Genomic DNA, 24,827 nt, shown 5'->3' on the forward strand with positions numbered 1-24,827 from the left:
AGAATACGATCCGAAATTTCAAGTTACTTTATAGATACAAGTACAAAAAAATGAGATGAGATCTGGGCCATTCAATAGCTTTTTCTCAAAATTTACAAACAGGTTTTATGACCAGAGGGGTACACCATCTTGTTGCAACCATATTTGCAGTATTAACAGGATCAGGAAACAAATTGCTGCACTAATTCTATTTGCAAGATTACCATAGTGTACACCTTTGAAATTTTTATCAAAAATACAACAGTTTCTCCATTGGAAACAATTTGACATCAATGAGTGTGTGTTTAAATTCAATTTCGATTATCTGGTCATGAAAAACTACTGGTGGATCTCATAGTATTGAACACTCAATTTTTTTAAAACTCACGTTTTCAATACAACGTTAATATTATATTTTTATGCGTTCTTTTATTAAACCGAGATGAAAGAGGTTTTTGCTGCACTGAGGCCTAAAAGTTTTCTTATTCTGCTAGAGCTAGATTTAACACGTAAAGTAGGGTATTTATACTAATATACTATTATCCTAGTGCATGCAGAAGTTATCTGTTTTGGTGTTTAACCATCTTCTCCACAAAACCTTTAATCACCGTTTGTTTTTAATTTTTATATTCTCAAGGTTTTCGTTTAAGAGAAAATGTCAGAAATCCTGTGAGAATTGGTAGGTCGTTTGTGCTTATATCGATGTATTTATCCGATGTTTTACCGTCATAGCTTTTGAAAAATCGTATCTGAGACCAGTTCCGCTTTAAATTGGTTTCTACCTAGAAAACAATAATTCTGGACTCTTAGAAACCCCTACTTTTTCGTCAGATTATTTGTTTTTTTTTTTCCACTGTGCTAGTACCCAAATTGGGAAAGAATAGTTTCCATAGCCTAATTAACTTAAGGTTGCCGTTCTCGTCTCTCCAAGAAATTCTCTCCCGTAGAATTCATTCATAAATGCAGTTGAGTGATAAATCTTCGTAATCCTTGTAGAACAAATTCATGACGATCTAAGTAATTTTATCCTTATCATCAATTTTTTCTATTTCTGCATGGGTCGAGTAGCTCAGTATCAGAGCGAGTTTACAGTTTTTTATATTATCGAGAGATTGAAAATTAAGTTATTACGATGGTTTTGGGATGAAAAAGAAATGAAGATCTTTATAAATAACACATTTCGGAACGATTTATTCTTAAATTAAATTATTTTTTGGATTTATAAAGAAAATAGTTTTATTTTTATTATTTTATATTATTTATTATTATTTCGAAAGTTAAGATCTATATAAAATATTGACCTCTTGGTGAAAATCATACTTGCACTATTGAAATTATACCTTTAAGCCTTTACCTTCGATTGGCAATATTCATACTGAATACACTGTTTACACCACCAGTACACCAACACCTGAACAGTTTACCTTCAGTCTCTGAAGACGGATAACTTCGTTATCGAAATGCGCGTCAGACAGTGTAATTGTGAGTGTTGGTGTAAACAGTGTATTTTTACATTCTACTAGATTTTAAATTTAGTTTTAATTATTGAGTTCATCGGTCTAAAAATATAAAAGGTTGTGCCTTTTTATCACTTACATATCCAACATACATAGAAATTGTTTGCATGACATGGGATTATTTATGTTGTATATTCTAAATCTATTATATTCTTGTAAGGCGTGATATTATTTATGTGTTGGAAAATAGTCTTTTGTTACTGAATTTAAGCGTTATATAAACACGTAATATCAACCATTACATTTTTAATACTTAAAAATATTAAACTAACCGGTAGATCACTGTATGTTTTGTGCGTTTAAATCCCGTTCTCGGAGCACTGTTAACATCGTCTCCAATAGCCGTGATCGTCTAGTGGTTAGGACCCCACGTTGTGGCCGTGGTAACCCAGGTTCGAATCCTGGTCACGGCAATGTGTAAAGCATTGTCACGGAGGAGACAATATTTTTTTATTTCTATATTTTGGTTATTCTACATTTAAAATTGTGTAAATTAATAATTTACACAATTTTCGAGTGTGTCTCTTTTTGAATTGGGTCCCAATTTATTAATTATTCTATATAAACATTTTAAAAAATGGAAAACCTTTATAATATGTTATTTAACTAGCGTATAATGATGATTATAACCTACGAAATTGCAATACGAACCAAACGCGTTTTTTATTGTAATTAGAAAAGTGTGTTATATTGTCTTCAATAGATCCAAGACATTAACACACTTTTCTACTGTATTTCATTAAGCATTGGCATTCAATTTTCAAAAATATAAGTTTTTAAAATCAAAAAAGTTACCATGTTACTGTCCAATGTAAAACAATAAAAGTTTAATATCATTCGCTGGTAATAGAGACTGCTGAAAATATGCGGCTCCAATGATTGTATTTTCCCTAACATTAGACCTAAGAAGTGGATAAATTGCCAATCAAAGTCACAAGTATTGTATGAAAATGGCATATTAAAATATATGTGATGAGAAAAATACATTAAAGACGTCAAAAACTGTATTGTTAGTTTTCTTTCAAGAACTCACTCAAAATAATAATGCTTCAACTTGGTGGTGGGAATACTCGATGACAAAACATTAAAGAAAATATTAATATTTCTAATTATTTTTAATTTGTCAAGCGGATTAAGATCTTGCTCTAATCAAGCTATATTTTACCACTTTGATTGATAATTAACAACTTTTATTCCATAAAAAAAGTTTAGGTTCACCATCCAGTAATGAAAAAAATGTCTTAAGTGTTAAGCAACCTATGACAATACCATTTGAATAGAATTGTTAGTTGTTAAACATTTTAAGTTATACAGTAATTAGTAAGTATGTAATATTTAAAGAACGAACCAATTGGCTGGAAAGGAATACTCCATTATTGTTAATAAGGGGAGTAATATCACCCGACTTATTTTGATGTGTTTGAATTAAGTTATATATAATAATATAATATAATACCTAACTATTATCAATTTTGTGCTGGATGTCTTTTTCCACATTTTTAAACTAATTTTTCTACTACTTTTAATTTATTTATTATTAATTTACTACTTTTGAGCGCTTTAATACTATCTATGTACTTCTAATGGATAGATGGATTCAGACAGAGAAAATGAATTATCATGTACACCTTCAACAATACAGGTATATAGTTGTATACGAAAATGCCCAAGAAGGGCTTAGCAGTAAAAAGATTAAGTCATTGTTTGCAGAAGGTGTACTTTTGGTTAATTTCAGCGAACAAGGTCTACTCCATACTAAAGTGGATATTAAACATAATCGATTGGAATAATACGGAGAATTGTTTAAAATTACGAGCGTTTATTAAACGTGATTAGAGAAACATGTAACAAAAAAACAAATTAATCAATTCATAAACGAAACTACTGATGAGAAAAATCTGGCGACTGGCGATAATAATTAAACCTCTTTAATTTACTAGTCAATTATAAAATTTATTTTAGGCTGCTCTAATTATGGACATTGTGGGTGCAAAGAATTGGAATTAATAATTTTCGATCAATGAGGAAGGGCATTGCTATATTTTTAGAAGTACCAAACTCTAATTAATGTACTACATATTTATATATTATTGTTTCCGCAGCTTATCGGCAACTTTATTTGTACATAGTGCACTGAAACGAATATAGTTAGTACATCATCAAAAACAAAAAAAAAACCAATGAACTTTCATAATGTAGTCCCAAATATTGAGTTCATTGGTTGTTCGTACCTTACAGTTCATTTCATTTTGTTAATAAACAATTAGTTATTACAACTGAAATCGTTATAGGTAAACGTCACAATTTGTGTATAAAGTACTTTCTCTGTACTTGTATTTAATTGTTTTTTTCGTTTAGTTAGTATCAGCTTCCGATAATGCTTTCAACTTACTTGGTGAATTTCAGCACGAGTTGCAGACAAGTTATGACCTACTTTACCGCTCGTTAAATAACATACTAACCAACACAATAAAAGTATCCTCCTGCCTGGTCTGGCTTTGTTTCATTTATTGCCTCTATGATACATTTCCTAACCATAACTTTGCTGTTAAAGTAACACATTGAAACTACGCTTAAAATTAGTTTTAAGTAATTAAAACAATATAAATAAGTGCCTAATTAAATCTTGCCCAGATATCTTGGCACAGCCTTTTTTTTCTATTTTTTCATAGTGCATTTTTTACTGACCACCCAACAGCATAAAATTGAAACTAAATTAGTTTAAATTTAAATAATTATTTAATGAGCAATAGCAATTTATTCATAAGAAGTATCCATTTATTTAAAAAATTTTAGTAAATTTTAGACATGACAAATATGAGGCGCTTAGAATAAAAATCCGCCAAGTATATCTCAAGAAATTTTCCGAAAAGTGGGAAACAAACTGTCACAAACAGATCAATAATAAAAAATTATTAATTTTTTTACCAAAAAGTCAATAATTTTTACTTTATAACAGAGACAATGTATGAACGAGATCCCTATAATAGTTTCATAAATATATAAAAAAATTTAAAATCAATATCTGGATTTTCATTTGGGATGTGGCGGGATTTGAAACAAAAATAAGCTTAGACTGAAGAGGGGTTGAGTTTAAAAGCTATATAATTTTCACTTGTTTACAATTTAATTACGTTTAGGCTTAGTAAAAAAAATCTTTAGTAGAAAATCTTGACTTTAATTATTACAAAAATTGCAAAGTCTTATAAAGCAAAATTTAATGTTTTCTAGAAGAATTAATTGTTATACTAGATCACAAAATATCTGTATACAATAACGCTTTCATCATCTTCATTGTTGAGATATTCGGCCCTATTGTTGAAACCTCCGGCTTTTGGTTTTTCAGATCTCGATAAAATTTTAGCGTGTTGTGGTTACTCTACCCTTATACAAAGTGCTTTGGTTTTGTGAAAGATTGCTTGACAAGTTCCAGTTCCATAAAAGACTTCACCCTGGACCAGAATGTAATTTTTTTTGTTCTTGTTCTTTTTTAGCATCATCCTTTTTGTTGAATTGAACTTGAAGTGCTACAAGTTCGGTTTTTCGCACTTTTCCAGATTCAGACTTTCAATCTTTCACCGGGACAGTGACTCCAACATGACGAACGGTTCCATAACATTTTCTATCGTTTTGTAATACTTTTTGATGTGTAAAGTGGAGAAGAATAGTCCAAAAATAGAGACAAACATGTGGGTATTGTACCAAGACTGGTATAACTGAGACGCTTAATGTTGGTGTCAGTCATAGAAAACGTCACTGTTTATCTGCTTTAATGCGAGATCTCATTGAATAGTGTGGAACAAGCATAGAAAAGTCCGGGCGAACCTATGACAATACCCAACGGTCATTCCTCCAAACTTACCTGCGTGCAACATACTTGGGATGAAGCATTCCTTGATTGTGGTGAAGTAAAAGGTTTCGTTCCAGGTATTAGAAGCAAGTATGAACGAAGCCGGAATATTTAAACTTTAATATAGTTTTAATTTTATTCTATTGGGTGATCGGTAAAAAAATGTATCAAAAAAATAGAAAAAAACAGGTTGTGCAAAGAGAACGGATTGGACTTAATTAAGCACTTAATAATTTATTTAAAACTAAATTTTAAGCGTAGTTTCAAGGTGTTACTCTAACGGGAAAGTTATGGTACGGATAATGTATCAAAGGGGGGATATAGTCATAAATGAAACAAATCCAGACCAGGCAATGGTAAGTACTAATATTCCAAAAACGTTTTATTCTGTTGAATGATCGGCAAAAAATGTTGCTGAGGATTCTTGGATTAATAGTGTTTAGTACATCAATAAAGTCATATACGCATACGCCAGTTGAGATTATGACTTTTTAACAATAACTTGTTGAATAAATTTCTAACTTGCGGTAATGATCATACCCACTTTATGGTTTCATGGTTTCATCTGCGTAATGATTTACATTACCGGTCATTCGATAATATAAATATTAACCTTAGACATATTCTTGATACAATAATCTTAGACGGACAAAATCAATATTATTATAGTATTTCTCTTCTATGATAAAACCGTCACACGTGTGTGTCAAACAACACTTGCAGATATCCACAAATGTTGTTGATAAGTAAGCAAATAGGGTATTAGGAGAAAATGTCAAGGTTGTTAGGTAAAGTTCATTTTTCAATAACATATATCGGATATAAATAAGAAATTACTTCAAATTATTTTGAGACTTTCAAAGCAAACGATTTTATTCATATCATGTGACCTAGTTTACTTTCGTTTTATTTTGCGGCCAGTGACTCTGTTATAAATTTTTATATCAGAAATAGACACCTCGTTTGTTTTTTCTCAGCATACACAAATTAACATTGCACGAGCTGTTAATGCTAATATCGTGTTTTTTTGAACTTACATTTTCTTGTAGTGAGTGAGATATCAAATAAGCAACTAATTTCCCAAAGTGTATTATTACAGATAGCCAAATGTGTTATTAAGCTCGCGTTCAAAATTAACGCACAATTCGATCACTGCGAGAGTTAAATTATGATTAGAGGATGTTCCGGGGCTGGTATGATCTCGATATTTTTTTCTGCGTTTTTTATTGCCTCGTTAGTAGATCCTGGAAATTTCAGATTGATCTTCGGCCTTGGTTAATTTCTTCTAACTATTTGCTAACAGCTGCGTGAATGGGGGGATGATTAGGAGATGTTTCGGGGGTGGTATGGTCTTTTTCTCTCTCAATGGTACTTGTATCTACTTTTCAATCGATTTGGTACAAAAATAAGTAAAGTTTTTCTTTTTATTTCAGGTACATATTATTTAGAATTGCTGTTTGAGTTTTGATGATATTTTCGCGTCGATAAATTAGCTACGTCAATATTTAACAATTTTTTTGAGAAAATATGGTCGGGCAGGACTTTTGAGCAATGAGCAATTTTGTAAGCAGAGGAAAGAACTATGAGTTATGTGGTCAATTTTACATAATCAATGCTGGGGGTTACAACACGAGAGAAATATTAAACTTAACCGTAAGGAGAAAACTAAAAGAGTCTAAGTACTACCTGTAGACGCAGAGTAATATTCGGTAGATAAAATGGGCAATGAATGGTTGGGAGTTTTGGTTTCTATTCATCCGCTGTATATAAATGCAGACTTCTAACTGAAAAATATTATTCAACATCATCTGCGGCCGTTTGTACCTTTTATAGGAGATCTTCAAGTGCAGCATTGACTTAAATCCAAAATAACACTTTTGTAATATTCCAAACAATACTCATTCATCATCTTGTACCGGCTACAATGTGCCTACAATAGTTGGAGCGTGTTGTTCTCTTAGAATGGGAAAATAGCAACAATTTTTTTAATAGGAAATTGTCTTTGTGAAGCTGAGTAGCTTTTAATAATTATTAAGTTCTTTTAACTGTTCGTCAAATATTGTATAAAAGCAAAATATATTTTTTGTACATCGAAATAAGATGGATATGTCAAAAATATAATCTATTAAAAACTCCTTAATCTGTTGAAAGGGGTTTAAAATCAAGATTACTCATTCACGATAATATATATGTACATGTAGTAGGGCGCCAAATAAACAATACTAAAACTAAGTTGGTAGTGTCTTTATATGCTCTGTTATATCTAGTTAGCTATTATGAACCTATCAAATAAACGTTAAACAATGAACCAGTAGGACCTATTTGTTGAAATTGGTATTAAGTACACACAAACAAGGGTAATGTGCTGTACCAAAGACAAAGAAACTCGGGGCGTCTAGACAAAGTTAACAATAACTATATATGGTTTTCAGAAAAGACACATTTCCATTTCTTGGCTATTACCAGAACCAATAAGGTTCACGAGTTTATATACATAGTGCAAAATTGAGTATTTCGTGTATACATATATTCAGGACAAGGAATCATTGGAGCGTACTTCATCAAGAGAAGTCCCATTCACGCAAAAGAGGCACATGCAAATTTTAATACGCTACATCATTTCTGTCGTGCACAAAATTCTGCATGTTGAGACCAATTGTTTAACAGGACGGGACAATTTGTCATGTTGCTGCCACAGTTTGTGAAGTTCTTCAGGAATATTCTCCAGACCTCACATCTCCAAATACATACATTTTGAACATGCCGTTATCAAACGGGCATTACAAACCATCAATTAGTTAAAAGATACCGTTGGAGCCTTCTTCCCTTATTCTATAGATGACAAGAGAACGAGGAGGAATTGTACATTTAAAACATATACCTGATAAAATATCTGATATGTATGTTAAAAAAAATAGCTTCTCCGTTTAACACTATTTATTTCGGACAGTACTGTATAAACTAATTGTTAATTTTATCATGTTCGAATTTATAGTGTTCTAGTTTTAGTTATAAGGAGTTTTGAGTTTCTTGGAAAAGATTTTGAATGGTTAGCATCACGGTTCCACAGTTTGAAGTTCCTTCTAGGAAAGGTCGTTAATTAATTGTTTGCATAATTCAGTTCTGTAACACAATTCATATTTTGTTATAGCACGGTCAATACATGTTTGTTTGAAGAAAAAAAAAAGACATCAAAAACTGGCTTCGCGGAAGAAATATACAATTCGAATTTTCCTTTCTTAGAGTATGATCAATAATGTTAACAAAGCATTACTATTTTGATTATAGGACTCGAAATATTGTCACTTAATCATTCGTATGTTGGTCAATTTTGGTTCCTCGAGTGTTGGAAGAAGTATTGGAATAAAAATCGTGAATACAAGTTTAACAGTAGATATAAACTAATTATATTTGATTTGGTAATTATGTAAGTTATTTGAACTGTATAAATAAATTAGTTATGGGAACATATAATGAGTGTTTAAAATTCCATACGTCAAGATAAAAATTAAGTACATATATTTCAAATAAATTGGAATCAATATACATTGGTATTAGTAATATAGATACGAAAGGAGACGATGTTAAAAATTCGCTACGTTAACAAAGGAAAACTGTTGTTTGCAGACACCTTTTGATACCGGATTAAAAAAACGATCGTATTGTTGAATTGAAAAAAAAACAGTTTTGTTTCCTTGGATCACTTTCTGATTGTATTTCGAAAAACATTGGTAAATCGCTGGATTAAGTGTGTACAGGCAGAAGATTATGTTTGAAGAAATATTTTTTTACTCTTCCGTCAAACCTTATAAATGAAAAATATGAAAATATAAAAATATTTGGGCAACTACTCTACCATTGCGAGTTGAATACCTGTGTGAAGTTATCCACGCATTTCTATCATGAATATTCTGTTACAACATAAACTGAACTTTAGCGAAAAAATGTTGATAATGATGACATATAATGACATTATAACATGCTAGAATTGAAGATTAAGTGGATAAAAAATCTTTAAACACGTGTTTTTGTGCAATGAGAAGAAATTATTAAACTATCACAAAAAAATTCATGAACTTAACATTTGAGTGCTGATGGGTAACGTTGTTTTCCAAATTCTCTTTAACTGTAGCGAATTATACTTATTATGGAACCTATTAACAAAAAAAATTGTGATGTATTTTTTATAATACCAACAAAAATTCATAAACTTCTGAATGCTGTCTCGCATCGTTCATTTTTGAATTGAAGCCCCAAAATTCTTGAAAATTTTCTTTCAACTATTACAAAGTATTTTTTATAACCCATAAAATTTATTAACTCAACGTTTGAGCGCTTACGCACATTGTTCTTTTCCAATCCGTAGCCCCGAAAATTTCTAAAATTCTCAAAAACTATAGCGAAGGATACTCAATAAGATACCCATCACCAAAAAAATGTTATGTAAGTATTTTTTATATCACCACGAAAAGTTGAAAAACTTTTGGGACTCGATTTCAAAACGAACGATGCGCTTCAGCACTGAAACGTAAAGTTAATGATTTTTTTGGGCGTCATAAAAATACTTATATCACAATTTTTTGTAAATAGATTCCTTATTGAGTGAGAAAATTTGCAATCGTAAACTTTATGAATTTTTTTGTTGTTATAAAAAATACATGCAATAATTGAAAAGAATTTGAAAAAACTTCGGGGCTCCGATATGGAAAAGAATGATGCGCGTTTGCATGTTAAGTTAATGAATTTTTTGGCGTTATAAAAAATACTTAAATCACCATTTTTTATCAACTGTTTTCTAATTAGGTGAACTTTGTAATAGTAAAATAATTTTTTTCTTTTTATTTTTTGGATCTTCGTTTCAGAAACGTGAAATGTGTACAAAAACGCGTTTTTAAAAATTTTTTATTCATTTAATCTACAATTTTTGATAGTAAAATTATGTAGCCTGTTATAATGTCATTTTTGTCTTCTCTATTAACATTTTTTCACAAAAGTTTAGTTTATTTTGTATAAAAATATTTATGGTAGAAATCCGTGAATAAATTCACATGGGTAAGTTAAATTCCATTGAACTTGCGGACAAATGAAAAGTAGAGAGACCCATTGAACTCATAGTTTTTCTGAACAATCTTTCACACGCTCTAAACGTTGTAAATAAAAAGTATAGTTATTACTATGTATATCAAGATATTATTTTGCATGAATCTGCACGTAGAAGTGATACAGAGAGTGGCAGATATATACAGTGTACTAATCAGAACAAAGTTCCTATTAAAGTTTTTTTGGGATGTATTAATTTCATTAAGAGAATTATAGACATCTTATATATCCACATTTTGGAACTATCAATAATTATACAGAGGATTGCATAAGTTACAAACCAAACGTTTAATTTTTTATTTTATACATTTGTTGAAGCTTTTTATATAAGGTTTTGTTACGTTACACAGTCCTTTAAGGGACAATTGTAAGTAAATCAACTCTATGTTGCTTATTGTACATTAAAGTAATTTTATTTTACATAACCGAGTTTCGTCATATGATGTAATTCGATTGAATGGTACTTTTTCTTTTTCATTTATTTATTAACCGATTTATTTAATTTGGCTGTTTCTCACTGTACATATTTCTTAAATATAGAAGTTAATAAGGAAGATATCCGATAACCTGTTTCTGTAAAGATGAACTGGATTTTCAGATAACTGTTAATGTAATCGGTATAAATTTTTCTTCATAGTTAAATAAAGATTTTCAATATATATTGAAAAGTTCCAAGTTAAAAGTAGAATGGTTGCATCATAAAAAATAAACATCGCTAGAGGAACGTAAATATTTAATTACATTCGATTACAAGTACAACATTTTATCTATAATTCAAGTAACTAACAAATATCCACAATTATCTTTATTACAGGCTAAGTCAACATACTGAAAATTCACAGTTGTGAGGTTATCTTTGGATGTCCTACTTATAAAATTGTTTCTAATGTTTCTTCTGGAATGAAACACTGTTTTAAAAAATATTTACCAGTGAAAGTAACATATAAGTGTCTCGTTAAACCAGTCATTATTTTTATTCGTGATCTAAATTTTTAACGTTAATTATTTACAGAATAATTATTTTTCTTTGATCAAAATTGTCTATAATGATTATTTTAAAGTGTTAAGAAAGTGGATATCTAGAAGTAGTCCCAGAGCTAGTAGAAGACATTTCAAGTTTTTCACTGGGAACTGTATTGAAGTGGTCGATTTTAAGTTGGTGGGTAACAAAAATGCAAGAAAAAACAACGTCTATTCTAAGAAGGGATTCGGCGTTGTGAAGATTGGTTGCTTAAAATCATATGTAATATAAGTTTTCGATTGCTCAGACTCCGTACTAACCACAAGCTGCTGATGAAGTGATAATATTAGAGAATTGAGGATAATGTTTTCACGAGAATAAAACAATACCATGAGTTTTTTCGATCTACTGTATACATGGACGAAACCTAAATTCATTCTGTTGGAATATCAAAACCCAATAAAAAAATGAAAAGTCGAATGATAGTTTACAACACATTTTCAACATTCCTTTTAATCTTATTGCCAGATAATCATGAAGAAAACTGTTTATTTGATAGTATACATTGCTCTAGTCGATGGAACTTGTACAACTACTAAACATTTTTAGTGTCAACTACTAAAAGATCTCAGTAAATGGAATGTTTTGAAGGAGATTCCAGTGCCCACTAGTAGCAAATCACGTAATATTCCTTGAGTGACTTTTTTGTATAAAAAAGAATCACCCCGCACAAAATATTAGATAAAAAATTTACCGATCATTACAATTTAATATTTGGAATACTGCAATTGTTTATGAGTAATTAATTAGATTTGAAACTATAAGTTGAGTCGGAATTACTGCTAATTTAATCTTGATTTTATAGTAAATTGCCTATCAACTTATTGTAAATATGAAAAAAAGGTACTTTTTCATTGAAACTTAATGATAAATTGTATCAACTGAAAAAAGATTGTTCTAGAGAGAAATTGGAAATGAAATCATAAACCAACTACGGGTGATATATCACAGAAATTTTCCTATCATTGAGCCTATCGGTGCCAGTAAGGACGAAATGTGACTTCTTTGGGTAGCGTGCATTCGAAACGTCCAATTTTCCATAATAATAGTTATTGACCTTATTGTCTTAAGAAACCTTAAAAGAATTGATAATCATCGATCTATAGCGCTCACCTGTTGAAGGTGAACTGGTTTCCAAATAAATATGGACCAGCTACCAGTTCAAAAACAAGAATCAACACTTTTAAATTCAAATTTGATTCGTGACGTATCCAATCATTCCGAATATATGAGTTTTGATGAATACATTTCTTTGTCTAAGGTAGTCAACCTTCAGCTCCTGGATCTGCTGAATTGTGTACTGGTGCAGGCTCAAGTCAAAGCAGCTTAAAATTCGTGGTCTGTGAGCTAAGAAGGTGAAAAGGACTCAAACTTATATAGCTTACTGCGAAATGGAAAAGCTCGCAGAACTTTGAGTGAACGTAACTCAATTTTATCATTTACATGTGTTATTGGATGATGTATCCTTACATTGTGATTTTATAAAACAGACTGAATAAAGTAAAGTTAATTTGACAGATCTAATTTCTACATAATGCACAAAAACTGTCAGTCCAGTTTTGGTAAACCCTATATATGAAATTCAGCGTCATTTAGAAAAAAATACTGAACAACATTCAGACAAGACCTTTGTTCATCAGTTTTCACTTAATTGAATCTCAGTGAAGTATAATGGTTCTTTGTCCTAATCCCTATTTTCATATTTTGTAGCTATGTTTTGAAATCATATACAATTATTTGCTGTATTATCAATATTATTGTTATTATTTCATCACACCACATTATGCTGATGAAGGAAAATTGCTAGGCTCACGTAGATGACGTGAAATCAACAAGTCATATGGATCATATGGAAAAGAACAAGAAAAGTTAGGAAACAGAATCTCCGATAATAGAATCATGAGCATTGAGAAAAGACAATCACATGCAGATTTGGTGATTGATAAACATGATGAACGAGCTATAGCTACATAAGATTTCAAAACTAGAACAATTCTCGAGAGAAACACGAAGCATATTAAAAAAAAATAATTAAGCCCATTGTGCTTTATCTAGCATTTAACAAAAATAATATAAATTCAAAATATGTGAGAGAGAGAAACACAAATGAACAATAGAAGTGATGATCAAACAACGACCTAAATGAGGCGTAGGAGACAACTATAGTTAAGGTATGTAATGGTGTCTAAAGGACAGTGGCTAGGATATTTGGACAGTATGAACCAGACCCCAAGTTTCAAAAGGAAAGAAGGTACCGGAAGATTAAGAGAAGAGTAAATGATTCAAAATCAAATAAAAAGAGGTAGTGCTGCAGGATGTATCGTACAAAAGATTAGGAAAGTGGAAACATCTCGTCAAAAATTTAATAATAAGATTTTGGAACATAAAATCGATATTAACATTTAATTGAGAACTGAATAAAAATTATTGATTTTCGAAACTTATCCACCCTGTAATTGATTTGTCTGTTAGCCTTTAATGAATAATAAAATAAATAAAAAGTTGAATGAACCTATTGTACTGTTTTTATTACTCACATCAAGATTCATTAATCTGAATGATGAAACGATCGATCTGGTTTTAGTCTCGAATGAAAAAATTTATTCTAAAAATACATATTCCTCAATAACACATTTTTGATCAAATTCTTTCATAAATCGCTACCGGAAAAATGCTTGCCCATTAAAAAAATGATATTTTATTCAAACTATATATTTTTTATTTTCAACTTCTGTGAAATAATGCATAATGTTCGATACTTTATGTTTAGTGACAGAAAGAAATGGAAAGATGTCACATTTCACTCAATCTGAAAAAATGCCATGACATTGTATTAATGTATGTAGCCTAAACCGCAACAGGAACGGAGATAAGAGTAAAAAGGTAAATAGTCGAATACTCCGAATTAATGAGAGCTCATTCTAGTACGTCCCGGGCAGAATTTATAGCTAATGGAAATTTTACACAATTCAATTTTAATAAGAAGTATAGAAAAAGACATATAGAAAACCTGTTCGAGATTGAAGCAGTGATAAGTATGATAAATTCGCAAGTCGAAGTTAGTCATGTAATGACTAACACAAAATGGACTAGACGAAGAAAGCTTATCCCTAATACATAGGAGTGTACGAGGGTTGCCTACTAAGTTTTTACAAAAAATGAAACAGGAAGGAACAGAAGATACATTTTTGAATACACTCAAACCAATTCTGGAAATATTTTTTTCCACTTTGAGCTGATATCGTAGGAACATGGTTTTGAAAGTCTTCAACAGCTTCTTGAGGTGAAAAAATCGCTGTTCGCGCATATTTTGTTTCACAGTAGGAAACAAGGAAAAGTCATTATTTTATGTAAATACGGGCAATGAGACATTACGCATGCGGAATACATTTGGAACATATCTAAGGGACGCCTCTTTCTATCTGTCTTTAAGTTACATGCCGATCTTTTTTAATCATGTTGTGCACAGCATCAATGTTTCTCTGCATGCCGACCAAATCGTCGAGCTTCTCGACATTTATTATGCACGAGCATGACGAAATTTTCTAAACCAATTGAAAACCCTTTTTATAACAAAAATCGTAAAGTTGAAACATCTTTGACCAATGAGCCATTTTTCCACGTCTGTGAACAGAAAAACTCAAGAGGGCTAAATCTGGCGAATAGAAAGCATGAGGTAGCGATTCAAACTTTAATTAATTGATTTTGGCCATTGAAGTAACGGATGTGTAAGCTGGTGCATTGTCTTAATGAAACAACACTTTCTCCTTAGCCAAATGCGGTCGGTTTTGCTTGATTTCTTCGCTCAAACGTTGCAATATGTTCGCATTTTACTCGCCGTTGATAGTTTTTCCTTCTACGAGATAGTCAATGGAAGTTATCCCACGCGCATCCCAAAGAACCGACGCCATGACCTTGCTTGCTGATGAAACGGTCTTTGCCTTCTAGAGTCGTCACTTAATTTTGTCGACCACCGCGATGCTGGTCTTCGCAGGTGGTTCGGCCTCTTTTAAAATTTGCTACCCAATATTTTACTTCTGTTAACGAAGGATCAGTCTCACTCACAGTAAAAAAGTATTATATCTCATTACGATGACCAATTTTTTCCATGTTTAAAATTCACTGAAAATGTTCAAAATCGATGGCTGCCAAGCAAATACTAAACAACATGGCGTCTTCAAATTTGAAACATATGTTGTATAGATTGTATACTTTCTAATAGAGTAGTATTTTTCAAGCAACTACCGCCATCTCAGGTCAGGTTAGGTACTTCTGGGACCATCCTCGTACTTCATTGCGCCAGGCTTTTTTTAGAATCATAAAAAATTCTTCACGGGTGATTTCTGTTTTTGCACAAACTTGCTTTTTATAAACGTTCATTATCAGTCAATTTTTAAATTGTCACTGGTTTAGCAAAATTCAATATTCACAGTGGTGCCACAACTTAGCGGTACCTATTATTCGATTGTAATAACATAAAAGGCCATATGCTAAAAAAAGGTCTGGAGCCAGAACAATTCTGTTTTCCAGAGAGTGATCTCTTGAAAGCAAAACTTAGGGTTTGGGGAAGAGGGTGACACACTAGTAGACATAACTTCTTTATGCAAGTCATGTCGAATAGTACCATCCATGAATACTACTAGACCAAGAGTTATAGTATATATGTCCTAGTCCAGTTCTCACCAAGGTGGGAGGCAATAGTTATTTGTATGCCAAGGACTGAAAGTGGAACTTTGTTGGACGAGTCTGAAAATTGTGAGACGAGCGAAGCGTGGCGAGCAACAGACGAGTCCAACAAAGTAGTATTTCAGCCACGGCGTCCACAACATTTTTTAGACGACGCATATGATCCAAAAATTTTTCAATTACACTGAGGAAAGAAAATGAATAATAGAGAATTATAAACCTTTTATTTTTTGAACAATATTATGTACTTAATGATATCCTCCAGGACAATTATTAATATTTATTGAATTGGATGAAGATGGAATATGTATATGTGAAACTGTCAACTGTCAACATTGAAGTAGCTAGAGTCACATTTAAAGCAAGGCTCGCATTAAAGTGATCAGCAAGTGACGTGGCAGTGGCGTGGTGACCAAGTGTAAACAAAAGAAGAGGCGCGCTTCAAAGCGGAATAGCTGTGACGTGGTATTTTGTAGGTGGCGTGATGCCAGTCTGGTGACACTAATCTCGAACATGTTCAATTTTCGACTGGCAAGCAGCTGGTGACGACGTGGGTTTTGCATTGCAACTACGTATTTTTGTTTACCCGGATGTAAAGTGAATAAAGTGAAATTATATGAAAAACTATTATATACATACCGCAATATCACTAGAAGTCTTTCTTCGAGAGAAACGCAATTCCTGTAGTTTGTATCCTTTTTGTGAAGCATAGTTCGAAGTTTTGTCAGTAACTTACAAAATGTCACCTTCTTAATTCAAGAGAAAAGTTTAAATTTCTGGTCGTCCAAGTTCAAAGCCTTTTTATAAACGTTCAAAATTCTAAATTTTTTATTTTTCTACCAGAGAGGATGAACCCAAAAGTGTTTTTTCTTCTTGTCCTGATTTTTAGCATTTAGGTTAGCAAGCTGTACAAATGAAAGAGCATCTTCATCCTCTGAGGACATTCTGGATACTGGAACTGATAAATCGGTGACACCATACGTTGTTTGCCACTGCAGTGCGCATTAAATCACTTTCATACCACTTCGCCGCTATTCCATCGCCAAGCCAAATGTTCACCATCGCTATGCCACGTACCATTCCAATACCTCACCACTACCACACCATTTGTGCGCGCCTTGGTTAAGGAAGTTAAAGTTGTCTACTCCAGAGCGTCCCGAAAGTGTTATGCAGTACGGAACTGTCACTTTCTACGGAACTAAATGAATTCAGAACGAACAACTTTCACATGGCGTATTCTAAAAAAGATTTTTTAGATTGTGGTACATGCAACAACCTATTACATTTTAGTTAATTCGTTGATGATAGATATGACATTTTTTCCAATATTTACCAAAACTATTGGATAAATAAAACTTGGTCCATGGTCCGTTAAAAATTGTTCGACTGTTTTATAGATTTATATCATTTATAAATGCAAATACAATAATAAATGCCTCATCTGCAGACGTTTGTATTAGATTGCAAATTGTTTCGAAAATATTGTTCCAAAGAAATAGAAGCTGAGTGTAATATCATCTATTTACATATGTTTCAAACTAAACTCGATTTGATAAATTATTTGGTTAGTTATATTACCTGTAATATGACAGAATACTTTAGTTTTTGATTTAGAGATAAGGTTACGAGGTTGATAAAACCATGGAATGATTTGTATGTGATTCTCTGATTGATGGATAGAGAAGTGTATTTAGAGAAACTTCCATAAGAATAATCTTTGGTTTAAAAAAACATCACTAGATTTACTAATTGCGTACAGTTTAAAGTTAACAAATTAACTATTTTTTACACTAGACTAACTATATCATTGGGAAACCACTATTAGGATATTATACTTTTACGCATAAGTTAATTCACTTTTCTCATTGCCATTCTTAACATTTACTGTTCATATCAAGTGACGAACGTTTTAATCAAAAAACAGCATGACAAATTCACCGTTCACATTTGATTGCTTGAATCTAAACCATATAATAACCTTTTGCAAAATTCGAAGAATAAAATTTCAAGTTATAAATATCGAAGGAATTCTTGTATTGGAATTATTGAATATTGTGAAGGTCACTGCAATAAAATCAGATTATCATTTTCATATTCACGTAACTTGCATTAAGTTAAAAAAATAAAAGCAGCAGTAAACTGCATGCGTAATAAGGTGCAGTTGTTCCGGTTTGCAAAATTCAATGAAGTGGAAGTAAATACTTTGATACCAAAAATAATATATGGGATACATAAATAATATACTATAATCTCAACCCTTATTTAGGTATTATCCTCCAAATCTATTAGCTTTCAAAGAAACAGGAATTTTAAGTAATTTTTCATATTATGAAACAAATCTTGAAAAAAACGTAGAAAATGAGGCTAGTGCTGATAATTTCACTCTCTTATAATGTAACAAGAGTTTGTTGTAGCTAGTTAGGCTTTAGCTTAGATTAGCTGTAAACAGTGGGTTCTCAGTAATGCAGCAAGAAAGGGGGGCACAATAGATCCTTTGGTTTGCATCTGTATCCTATCCCAATATCTACATACGTACATACATAGGTCTTCGCAATTACAAAGAAATTACAAACTATCAAATTTCTATCTTCGCTTTGATTCGAGAAAAAAAAATAGAGAAAGTTGATGTTACTAACTTGTAGGAAAGACGGTTCATAATTTCATTACCTCCTGAATTTTGTCATATGAATTTAGAAACGCGCTGCATATTAGCATGCTCCCATAATTAAATCAATTGACAATGTATTTTTGATTATGTCAAAAAATTAGTCTAAACTAAACAAAGTCTTACTATATGATCGAGATTTACCATGATCAATTTTAGTTTTTCAATAATAGGGCATTCTTATTGTTTGTAGTTACCTAAATATAAAAATGTTATTCAATAAATTGAATTATAACTGAAAAATATGTTGAAAAATCGTTAATAAATAAATGAAGTGTTTATTTTCTGCTTGTATGATTTAAGGAAAAACAATATTACATTTATTTCTTCTAATACATATTTTTACCTTTGTCGAATCGACTACTTCTACCACAAACAAGTATGGACTAAAATGAAGTATCTAAATATTTCATAGATGTTTCTATAGTTCATTCAAGTTTTTCATCACACATTATATTATATACCAGGGCAGTTAAACTTTAAAAAAGAAAGAATAGTTCCTTTTTAAATAACCTCTACTCTACATCCACAAAGCGAACTTTAAAATTTCACAAACCAACCAAATCTTCAAAACTCTTGTCTCTGGTATCACCTCAGCATTTTTGTCTTAAGTCGCTTCACATTAAATCTGTCTAATATTAGCCAGTTATCGTTCTGCGTTTTGTTTCTTAATAATCAATGAAGAATACATCTTTGGAATCTCAAAAAATTATGACCATAAACTTATTGTCTGAAAACATGGGGTATATTAATGTACTTAAGTATCATGTAGTGTGACATTACTGTGACATCGATTTAAAAATCTACTTTGATCATGTTTGAAGATATCCGAGCAATCGTTTAAACTTCGAATGCGTGTGAGCTTTTGATCAGTATAAAGCAATCCCCGCACCTACCTTGTATATAGATTTTCCTATAGTTTTTGTGCAAAATATTTTATACCGTCTTGATCGAGATATTTATTTCTGAATCTCCCGAACTTTTTTCGATAATTGCCAAGTACAAAGACACTGATTTTATGAACCATTTATGAAGTAAATGAGGTATATAACGGTACTGGATGTTCAGCATACCTCGTGTTTATATTATTGTCACTTTCAAAAACAAAGAACCACGAAGAAACCATTCTATGGGTTTGAGCGTTTTCGGGATAATATTTACGTAACTTTTCATCGGTTTTTTTTCCTCTAATTTGGGAAAAACATCAGTAATACTTGAAATCCTTTTTTCTTTATATTTACCAAACAACAAAAGTAGTTTTCTCTATATATGTATATGAATGAATCTATAAGTTAAATTTATGTAAAATTTCAACAGATGACATCGAGGACACAAACAATATAATAACCATAGCGCTGCTATTATCAGCTTTTGATAAGTCACCCTTCTGGTCTATCCAATATTGTTTTCTGTCCTTAATTGTCCAAATGCAAATTTCGAAACAACGACAAGATGCAATTACCATTTTTAATTATTCATAGTAACATTGAAATTTATAATTCAACGAATATATAATCAGCAACGTACATCATTCCAACTTCTTCTTCAATATATTGTAAATCATTCTATATCACAAAGAAGATCAGTTGATGAGTTATTATATAATAATTGTCAAAAAAGATGAATAACATGTTCAAAATCTTTCAGTAATCTAAATTAAAAAAAACACCAACAAATGGTAAAAAGCAACATTATAGGTATAATGTTTCATTGTGTTTAAGAATGTAGAAGGATATGACTAAGAAACGAGTCCGTTAGCCATATAATGTTAATTTTTAATCAAATTCACCTAATCTATCCACTTTCTCATTACTACATATTTCGATATGTCTTTAGTCCCAAATAAATGCTATAATTATTTTGATAATGTTTATATAGGACAGACATCTGAATATTTGGAAAAATATATTAAGAACTTATCTTATAAGTCAAAAAAATATAAAAATCAATTAAAAGAACCCTGAGTAGTTTGAGCAAAATTGAATAATGAAGATCAAAACAAATTATTCATGGGGTAGGTGATCTGTTAATCCATTTATCAGATTTGTTAATGTAGGTGATATTTTGATAAACACTTTATTTACTAAACAGACCTATAATCAACTACAATTATTAAAAAAATAAATACTTAGAAAACTATAAATTGAAAACTAGTTGTTCTTTCTGATTTCTTTCTAGTAACCTTATATATCAACCTGATTCACTACTTGTTCTATGAATATTTCAATTAAGGAAAAATAACTAGATTTTCGGACAAAAACCATAATTCAAATTACAGTGCGTATCAAAATATTTAAATTCTATTTTTAGAAATATAAAAAATCTAATCTCTGGTTCTAATTTTCATATTGAAAAAATATATATGATTTAGCCTAAATTATATACACCAGAATTGCCTCTGGAAATTTTTTTCATCATATATCACACAAAAAAATGGTTTACATAGTTTACTAGTTTTTTTTATCGAGAATTTATAATTATCCTCAAATGATGGGGAACTCATTGCGAGTAAACATTGACAATTTATTTTGAAACATTTCATGAAGAACCTAAAATAATGAAATTAAGCCAAGTAAATGATTTGTAGATATGTATAAAATTATAAAAAAGTCTGTTAATGCAATTTACCATCATTTCAGAATTAAAATAAACAAAATAGTTTTTATACTTCATGTTATTCAGTGACGATTTATTTTTTAATAAGTATGAAAATCCTCTTAAATGATAAACCTTTTGAATTGAAAATATGAATATTTACTTACCAAACTTTCACTGAGGGCTTCTCTTTTAATCCTAGTAAAATTAGCGTTACTGTTAACGTTATGAAAACAACAACAAAACACTACTATAACAAAAACACTTCGAAACCACTTCCAACACATTTTGGAAAGAGCACAATAACTGCTGTTACACAGACACATTTTACAAATTCTACAAAAAGTTATCAGTCATAAAAGGTATAAATAATTACGAGCGCTTCGCGAATCATCAATTAATAATATTACTAAAAGAATAATCTCTTATCATAATCATTTTATATAGATACAAAGCCGACAAAAACCACACAAATTCTCCTAAGAGCGGTTTTTTTCTTTGCCCATTTTTTTCGTAGAACTTGCGTATAAAGGTTTTGACACAATAATTATTGTTATCGACCGGCCACTCAACGTGCGTTTACTAATAATGTCTTTGCTTGCCAGCCGTGCTCGCATCCTCGTTGACGCTTGGCGAGCGACTAGCGTACGTTGGTATTCGAAAAGTTTTGTTTTGGCTTGTGTGTTTCTTTCTCAATACAGCTCCGTTAAAAGAAAGAAGAGGGAACGTGGTATTATTATTAAGGTTGCGTTAAGTTGAGCCTCCCTGTTTCGGGAATCGTTTAGAAATACACTTTTAGCGTCTCGGGATCATTCACAAAGACGTACGAATGAAACGATTAGAGGGTTCAAGAACTTAAGAATGGCAATTTCCTTATAAAAGATTTGTCTGCGAATCTAATTTGAATGCAGACAATGAAAGTATATTTCACGAGAAAATTCTAGGGATATATTAAACTAACAAATTATTAATATTCGTTACTACGTGGCTCAATAAAAACAGAATATTTTCATTAAACTATTTTCAATTATTTTCGAAATAAAACAAAAGATAGTTACTGTTTCCTAAGTATTGAACGATTGAAAAGTGTTAAAAAATTAAAAAAGGTAGCATGGGGCAATTATAGTAGTTTTTGGAAACTATGGTCGGGCTAACTGATTCTAATATGAATGTTCGGAAAGTAATTCGGATCTCGTTCACTGTCGTTCGACACAACGAAGTAATCAGGAGTTATGATAGAATCCTTTCTACATCGGAAAGCCCCTGGCACAATAATAATTAAAAAGATCTAAAAGCAAGAACATTTAGAAACATTATATATATGCGGTTCCTTATTGCGAACGTGAACTTTAATATATTTTCCGAGCTTTCGAATACTTATGTATACATGGTCTAGGAAATAATTAAGATTTTTGGTGGTTTTGAATCGTATTAATTCTTGTAAAAAATTGTGAATTCATAGGTTTCAAAATTCAATAGACATTGATAGAAATATTTCACATTCACATTCATAAGAGCGGAAAAGCTATAAATGATAAAAAAGACCTAAAATTTATAGACTAGTGAAAAATTAATTTTTCTTATTAGAACATTTTCTATTTTGATTTTATTTTTATTTTGATGTTCATGATGTAGGTGATCTATCTATTGAAATACGCAAATCATACAATCATACTTTGATACTTTGATAAATACTTTGATAAAGACAGTCAAAACGAAATTACTAAAAAAAGTAATTTTAAAACAGAGGAGACCTAAAATCAAGAACATTTATACATTCTATATGTATATATGTACATACATACATATACATATATATATATATATATATATATATATATATATATATATATATATATATAAATTTCTTTAATTTCTTGTTTCTTAGACCTTTTGATATATTATTGCATATAAGTGTTCTTGATTTTAGGTCTTTACTGTTTAAAAATTAGTTTTTTTGATAATTTTTAGAAGAAAGATAAATTTTGACGTTTTGGCTTTTCTTTAAGTCTTTATCAAAATATGATATGGACACTGACAATTTGCTTATTTATATTAATCAATAGATCACCTATATCATGAACATCAAAATAAGAATAAAATCAAAATAGAAATTTGTTCCATTAAGAAAAATTAATTGTACTCAATTGAATTATTCGTAGTTTAATTAGAATTTAAAAAAATTTTACTTAAATTATTTAGATCTTTTTTCATTCATAGCTTTTTCGTTCTTATGAATGTAAACCATTTCTAAAAATTTTCTTTTTCGTTTCAAGAATTTTTTAATCTTTATAATTGAATTTATGTTTTTTTAATACTTCATGGTTCGTCAATGCAGTTCTATTTTTTTTATCGTATTGATGACCTCTTAGACTATTTTCTAAATACTGATATGTTTGCCCTGAGTACAAGGCACTTGATATATTATATTGCTTCATTTGTTTTTTGGTGTTTTAGATTTCAATTTAGTGAAATATTTGGATAATGTATTATGTCCTCTATGACTTATACTAATATCATATTTATTGAAATAATTCGATAATTGTTGGGAAACAAATTTTATATAAATAATACAAAAACCACTAATAAACAAACTGCACTTTAGTACTAGTTTAAGGTTAGGATGCATATTTACAAATCAATCCGCAACGGCGTTTTCAATGGAGGTATGTATTTCGCGATATGGCCAAATTAAGACATATGGCCAAATTTGCCATCTGCCTCCAACATATACGAGTACTATCAGAAAATACTGTACTCTCTGAAAAACTGAAAAAACAGAAAAATTGAAGCATTTTGATTACTATCAAATTATCTCAAATTTAGAATTTTCGTCTCTCTAAAAAAGAGAAAAGAAAATAATTATACCATATTCTTCTCAAATGCTGCAAGATTGTAATGAAAGAACCTTTGTAACACCTGAAAATTTCAATTTTCCTCTAGGAATTCATAGAAAAATATGGTTTTTTTAGGATAGACCGTCTGCTAAATAAAAATATAAATACAGTGTGTTTTCCGGACTTAATACAAAACATTCGGGAGTGAGTAGATGACGTGAAAATAATGCTGTGACATAAAAATTTCTCATATGACCCCTCGTTTCTGAGATATAGACTTTGAAAGCTGCGAAATCAGAACTTATATTTAAGTATATTTTCTAAATTATACATTGGAACATTATGAATTTTTAATGGGTGATTACATATGTCCAAGTAGTGTGTTTGACGGAATAAATAATTCTACACTACTATCCGAAGGACAGGAGCGGCTCATGCCCAATGGTTAACAATCCGTAACTTTTACAGAGATAACCTGTATAATCTAAAGATACTATGAAATAAAGCATGATACTTTAGTTATACTGTCCAAATGAATTGTATTATTGTTATAAACATAATTTTTATTCATATCGGA

General features: G+C 30.6%; 1 protein-coding gene and 1 non-coding gene across 3 annotated transcripts in view; one reads left to right on the top strand and one right to left on the bottom strand.

Moving 5' to 3' along the window:
* Window positions 1-22,055, bottom strand: part of LOC130892353 (matrix metalloproteinase-2-like) — a 247,710-nt gene extending 225,655 nt beyond the window's left edge. The window contains exon 1 of one of the 2 annotated variants that reach the window (XM_057797741.1): window positions 21,581-22,055. In XM_057797741.1, the coding sequence (XP_057653724.1) occupies window positions 21,581-21,739 (159 nt within the window). In that variant the 5' untranslated portion in view covers window positions 21,740-22,055. Of the gene's footprint in view, window positions 1-3,888; window positions 3,996-21,580 lie in introns of those variants that run through there. The other variant, XM_057797742.1, reaches the window with a different exon arrangement.
* Trnah-gug (transfer RNA histidin (anticodon GUG)) lies at window positions 1,838-1,909 on the top strand. The gene has a single exon. It is a non-coding gene; the product is annotated as a tRNA-His (tRNA).
* Window positions 22,056-24,827: the final 2,772 nt, after the last annotated feature.

Source organism: Diorhabda carinulata, chromosome 4 (genome assembly GCF_026250575.1).
Source record: "Diorhabda carinulata isolate Delta chromosome 4, icDioCari1.1, whole genome shotgun sequence".
Lineage (NCBI taxonomy): Eukaryota > Metazoa > Arthropoda > Insecta > Coleoptera > Chrysomelidae > Diorhabda > Diorhabda carinulata.